We start from the raw sequence: 6,563 nt of genomic DNA, 5'->3' as shown, positions 1-6,563 counted from the left end.
GTACTTGTTAATTCTTCTTGTGTTTTTTTTTGGGGGGTGCTTTCAAAATTCAATTCTTGAAAGTTTGAATATATTTCAAGAATGGCTTTTAGTTGTTTTGGTTCTTTTAGGCAGTGCAAGGATAATAGAGGAACTCAAGTACAAGGTAAGATCATCTTCCGCTGTCTGTTTTCAAGATTTCTTTTATTTTTTATGACAAGTTATTGAATTAATTGAGTCAAGGGTTTGTTGGAAATAGTCGCTATTTTGCTGTTGTTGTTGTTGTTATTTTCTGTTTGTTGTTAAATTCATTTTTGTCTTTCATGTTAAAAAAAAAAAAACTGTCAAATTTGTTGTTACAGAATGGAAATGATGATTTTTGAACCTCTGGATTTGTCACAGACCTTAAAAGTTGAAAATATAATTTTTTTCACTAATCAGATTTAAAAAAATATGTTGATGTGAATTTGGACTGAACAATCCAGCTTGGCCTAGTACAAAATGTTGTGGGAAATCTACTAATCTTTAGCCCATTTTGTTAAATAAATGAACCATGTTAATCACTTTCCATAAGCCATAGGGTATCATAGATTAAGCACTTTATATGTGGTGTTTTCCTCAGCGAATCAATGTGAAGCAGAGTTCGTTTAGATTGAGCTTTGAATAACATGGGCATTTGCAGATTGAGGCCTTAGTTTGATCCAATACGTGGTATATTAGAGATCGATGCCAATGCCATTCTCATGTCTAAGCTACAATGTTGAGTATTTAGATGTTTTAAATACTTCACCTAGATCATAGAACTAATATTAACATATTGCCTCTGAAATACCTGTTTGAACAACCAAATGTTTTGTATGGTATGAACTATTAAGGCATAATTTGTTTTGAGTAGTTGCTCGAAATTTGAACGTGTTCTCCCATTCTCTTTTGTTGATTTTCTCCTCCATTTTCATCTTCCAAGACTTGATGTTCTTTCATATTTTTACTTTGAAGGATTAGAGATTGCCACCAACAATGTGAGACTGTTTTCTTATAACTCGTTGAGATCAGCAACGGAGAATTTCCATCCATCAAAGAAAATAGGAGGAGGAGGTTTTGGAGTTGTCTATAAGGTTAGACTTGTATCAATCGATCTACTAGTGTGTTTACAATGTTTGTTTCTACATAAATAATGCCTTATAGTGCAAATATTGAGAGAAAATATGAAATCCTTGTTAGTGTACTAATTACTTAAGCAACTTGATTGTTTGGTTGCAGGGGGTTTTGAGGGATGGAAGGACGGTAGCTATCAAATGTCTTTCCGCTGAATCAAAACAAGGGACCAGTGAATTTTTGACAGAGATTAATATGATTTCAAATACCCAACATCCAAATCTTGTTCAGTTGATTGGTTGTTGCGTAGAGGGTGTCAATAGAATACTGGTGTACGAATACTTGGAGAATAACAGCCTTGCCAGTGCTTTACTAGGTACTTTTCACAAAGTTAAATGCTTATTTGTACCAAAAAAACATAAGTATATAGATGATAGCAAATGAGTCTGCATTAGCCCGTGCATGAACCCTTACGATAACATAAGGCCCAAGTAGCTGATATAATGTGCTTCCAAATTTTGATATTTCTATTTTCTGTTTGCCAATTTCTCTGTGATCATCTGCTTTTAGTACTGGAAGGAGTGTTATCCAAGTGCATGACTTAACGACGTATACAATTTACCATTGCAGGTTCTAAAGGGAAACATGTTCCGTTAAACTGGACCAAGAGAGCAGCTATATGTTTAGGTACAGCATCCGGTCTAGCATTTCTTCACGTGGAAGCACAACCACCAATTGTTCATCGGGATATTAAGGCTAGTAATGTCCTTATTGATGAAAATCTTCATCCTAAAATTGGAGATTTTGGACTCGCGAAGCTTTTCCCTGATAATATCACTCATGTTAGTACTCGAGTGGCTGGAACAATGTGAGTGTACATTCAAGAGAGAAAACACAAGCAATTTTGAACTGCATCCATTGTTTTTTCCACATAAAGTAGGACCTTTTTTCTGTTCTCACTATCGGAGATCTTCTTGTTGTGCAGAGGATACCTTGCTCCCGAATATGCGTTGCTAGGACAGCTCACAAAAAAAGCTGATGTCTACAGTTTCGGAGTTCTTATTCTCGAAATTGTAAGTGGCAGTAGCAGTAGCAATGCAGCATTTGGAGAAGATCTGTTGATACTAGTGGAATGGGTAGGTTTCCTCAGGAATAATAACTTTTTAGATGCATATATTAGTCGCCTCAATGCCAAACTAGTTGGAGTCGGCTATACAAATTGTGTATTCAATACCTCAAAATTCAGAGGATTGATCATAATTAGACTATTTCAGTCATCCATCAACCTACCGCGACTCAAATCCTTTATCCAGCCTTAGAAGCCGGTAGAGTTTGTATCTTAAGGGGATGTGAAAAGTGATAACTCCTCACATCGGTTTGAACTTTGAATACAGAGTATATGACCTGCCAGTAGGATTTTACAAGAAATCCTATCTTATTATGCTGATTTCTTGAACTTAAACTGTTGCAGGCATGGAAACTTAGAGAAGAAGGAAGGCTTCTAGATCTTGTTGATCCGGAGCTGACAGAGTATCCAGAAGCCGAAGTGCTACGCTTCATCAAAGTTGCTTTATTTTGTATTCAATCTGCTTATAACCAAAGACCTAACATGAAGCAAGTGATTGAAATGTTGTCTAAAGGGGTCAAGCTAAATGAGAAGTTGCTAACCGAGCCAGGAGTCTACAGACCACATAGCTCTAAACGATCGAGTTGTGGTAGTAACATTACTACATCCTCCAAGGGAAAGAAAGGTGTAACATCCACAAATACAACAGATTTCCATAGTTTTCAAAGTGTATCCGAGATTATACCAAGATAAGTGCATCTTGGTGCTCATATTCTTTAGTATTTGTAAATTTCTCCTCTGCTAACCGGGAAATGCAAAGTGAGATAGACATGAAGTCCCACTAGACGTGCATGTATTGTCCCTCCTTAGAACATAGAGTAGCCATTTGTTAACCTTCTCATGTAAGATAGAGCTAGAAGTAGCTGGGAAGGACGGATATTAGTAGTTCGAATTTCACTACTGATATCCTAGTTGCATATTGGTTTGTTGGTTTGTGGGTTCCAACTAAACAAACTCAATATATTTGGTGACTAAGAATAGTTTTCTTCCATGTTTGATATTATGATCTCTCTTTTCAGTATTGTTTATCAACTCTGTTACCTAATTTCATACATAGGACCTCAAATTCTGGCATCGATTAGATATAGATTCAAAACGTTTAAGGAGCAACTCCAGGTGATAAGTTCACATCTGTGATCATGAACACAATCAAAACTAACAGAAGCCTGTCTTTCCTGGATGTATTAGCACTTGGAACTCGAAATGAAGGTAACCATTTGTGTACAGTAGATGCTCGATCGATATATACTATAATGTTCTGGCCTCTGTCCAAAGATAACTGCTTTACAGAATAAGTTTCTGCTTACAACGTTGTCAAAAGCTCGTTTAAGGCGCACTTAAGTACTCAAGCTAGGTGACAAACAGCCTATTTTGGTCATAGCTAGAAATTTTACAACCTTTAGCCATAAAATATCTACCTTGAACATTTGTTTCTGAAATTGTTACAGAACAATATGGGTGCTAAATTAATAATGGGAAGTTAACAGATAGTATTATTCAGAAAATGTGCTTCTCAGTGCCTGTTGAACAGCAAGTACCGACAATTGGGAAAAGAAAGGCCAGCCTGGCGCACAAAGCATTCTGTATTAGCAGGATTTGTGCAAGGGTCACACTCAAAGAAGTGTGATGTAGACAACCTAACCTAATACAAGCATTAGTGTTGTGATATGAAGATACTTTAAATCAGTTTAAGAAAAGTAGTAAGATTAGTTAGGGGTAAATAAGTCATTGTATGAAGTTAGTTATAACAACTTCTAAATAGTTTGTTACACAAGTTAGTTACAAAGTAGGAATGAAGAGTCTATAAATATCAACTCTTCCATCTGTATTCAGTAGTCTTTGAGCTCAATCAATAAAAGCTTTCTTCTTCTTTCTCTGCATTTACCTTCATGGTATCAGAGCTTGTGTCACAGTGATCACTGTGCACTTGGGTCTCTGTTAAAGAATCACAGAATCATCAAATTGATTCACAGATTCATCAATTGAATTCATTGCTGTTTAGGAACTCGTTGCAGATCACAGTTTGACTGACAAATCTGCTGTTCAATTGTTCCGTTTTCTTTTGCTTCTGCGACAAAGGTTTTCTGTAGAAGTTTTTAATGGTGAATGTCAGAGTTGAAGCAGATCCGATTCAACCTAGTAACAATGGCCAAGATGCAAGTATGGCAAATACTTCTTTCAATACCAGTTCTGTGCAAGGACAAGGTATTGACTATAACCATCCCTTGTTTCTAAGTCCTTCTGATGTGAGTGGAATCAACATTATCTCTTTTCAATTGCTTGGTGTTGAGAACTATACTCTGTGGTATCGATCAATTCGACTAGCTTTGTTGGGTAGAAATAAAGTAAGATTGGTTGATGGCACTTGCAGAAAAGAGATGTATGGTGAAGAATTGTGGGGACAATGGGAGAGGGTTAATGCGATTGTCTTATCATGGTTGATGAACTCAGTGTCTAAGAGTTTACTATGTGGTATTGCTTTTGCATCTAGTGCTTTTGAAGTTTGGAGTGATTTGAAGGTTTGATAGGGTAGATGGATCTAGAACCTATAGCCTGCACAAAGACATTGTTACGATGCAACAAGGTACTGCATCTGTTTCTGTCTATTACACTAAACTCAAGACATTGTGGGATGAATTTGAAGTTTTAGTGCCTTCTCCTGGCTGTAATTGTGAGAAATCTAGAGGTTTTGTAGCTCACATGAATAGACAGAAACTATATCAGTTTTTGATGGGCTTAAATGAATCATATCATCAGGCAAGGGGTCAAATTCTCATGATGGACCCTTTACCATCTATTAATCATGCATATGCATTGGTAGTAGGAGATGAAAGTCAGAGGTCTGTAATCACACACACCAATAGTTTGGGGATGAATGTTGTGGGTACAGACTCCATTGCCTTGTATTCAAAATCTGCAGGAAGTTCAGGTGTAAGTCAGAGATTTAAGAAGAATTCTCTATTGGTATGTGATTTCTGTAAATGTAAAGGCCATAGCAAGGAGTTTTGCTATAAGATTGTAGGTTACCCACCTGATTTCAAGTCTAAGAGGAAGGTTCAAGGGACTGGTTCAGACGCCAGTTATTCTGATCAACATCAGTCAGGTCAGGCTCTTTTCTCCTATGGTATGAATACAAATGTCAATGTCAATCACCAGGGTGGGGAAGAAAGGTTGAACACCAACAGGTTAACAATGAAGTGCTAGCTGAACTCTCTATCATCAATAGACCAATGGATCAAGCTGAAAATGATGTCAAACAATTGCTTAAGGGTTGTACATTTACAAAAGATCAGTATGATCATATTCTTAAAGGGTTCCAACAATGATCAGAACCAACTGTCTCTAACTGTAATGCTGCAGGTAAAGAATTATTTACTTCAGAAAGTAGTGAAGTATGGATAATAGATACTGGTGCAACAAATCACATGGTCTCTACTTCAGATTTATTTCTCAATGACTCTATATCTGAATTGATTGTTCCTAAGTGTGTATATCTTCCAAATGGTAGTACTACTCAGGTGACTCATGTTGGTTGCTGTGAATTATCACCCAGAAGTGTCATTTCAAATGCATTTCACATACCTGACTTCAAGCACAATCTTCTGTTTGTAAGCAAGATCACTGAGGAATTAGGTTGCTCAGTCACCTTCTTTCCTAATTTTTGTGTTTTCCAGGAGCTCTATAGTGGAAGGGTGAAGGAGGTTGGTAAAGAGGAAGGTGGATTGTATCTACTGCTCAAAGAGTTAAATCATCTGCAGGACAATGGTGTGCAAGAGTCTGCAATTGGTGTGAAAGAGTCTACAATTGCTGTTAATCAAGTATGCTCAGATATAAAAGTGTGGCATCAAAGATTAGGACATGTGTCATCTGTAGTTCTTGCTAGGATGTTTGACATGAATAAGCAAAGTATGTGTAAAGTTTCTAATTGCTTAGTTTGTCCCTATGCTAAGCAAACAAGACTTGTCTTTCCTTCCAGCACAATTAGAAGTTGTAATTGCTTTGACTTGATACATGTTGACCTTTGGGGTCCCTATAATTCACCAACTTTTGATGGAAACAATTATTTTCTTACTATAGTGGATGACTTTTCTAGAATGACTTGGCTATTCTTACTCAAACAAAAGTCTAATGTCTGTGTATCTCTTAAAGTGTTTCTTCAGTATGTTAAGACTCAATTTGGTAAAACTGTAAAGGTGTTAAGGTCTGATAATGGCAGAGTTTGTCAACTCAGTTTGTACAACCATGTTTCAAGATCTGGGAATCATTCATCAAAAGTCATGTCCCTATACTCCTCAGCAAAATGGAGTTGCTGAAAGGAAGCACAGACACCTACTTGAAGTAACCAGGGCTCTAAGGTTTCAAG

At 36.8% G+C, this 6,563-nt stretch overlaps 1 protein-coding gene across 1 annotated transcript; it reads left to right on the top strand.

The window, feature by feature from the left end:
- LOC125866201 (putative serine/threonine-protein kinase) lies at window positions 1–3,191 on the top strand. The gene is made up of 6 exons (XM_049546513.1): window positions 1–145; window positions 976–1,094; window positions 1,240–1,450; window positions 1,705–1,942; window positions 2,060–2,210; window positions 2,546–3,191. The coding sequence occupies exons 1-6, from the start codon at window positions 82–84 to the stop codon at window positions 2,891–2,893; spliced, it is 1,131 nt and encodes a 376-aa protein (XP_049402470.1). The 5' UTR covers window positions 1–81; the 3' UTR covers window positions 2,894–3,191.
- The last annotated feature ends 3,372 nt before the right edge of the window (window positions 3,192–6,563 follow it).

This window comes from Solanum stenotomum, chromosome 5, assembly GCF_019186545.1.
Source record: "Solanum stenotomum isolate F172 chromosome 5, ASM1918654v1, whole genome shotgun sequence".
Taxonomy (NCBI): domain Eukaryota; kingdom Viridiplantae; phylum Streptophyta; class Magnoliopsida; order Solanales; family Solanaceae; genus Solanum; species Solanum stenotomum.
The sequence above is the reverse complement of the archived record's forward strand: the minus strand, read 5'-3'. Positions and strand labels throughout refer to the sequence as shown.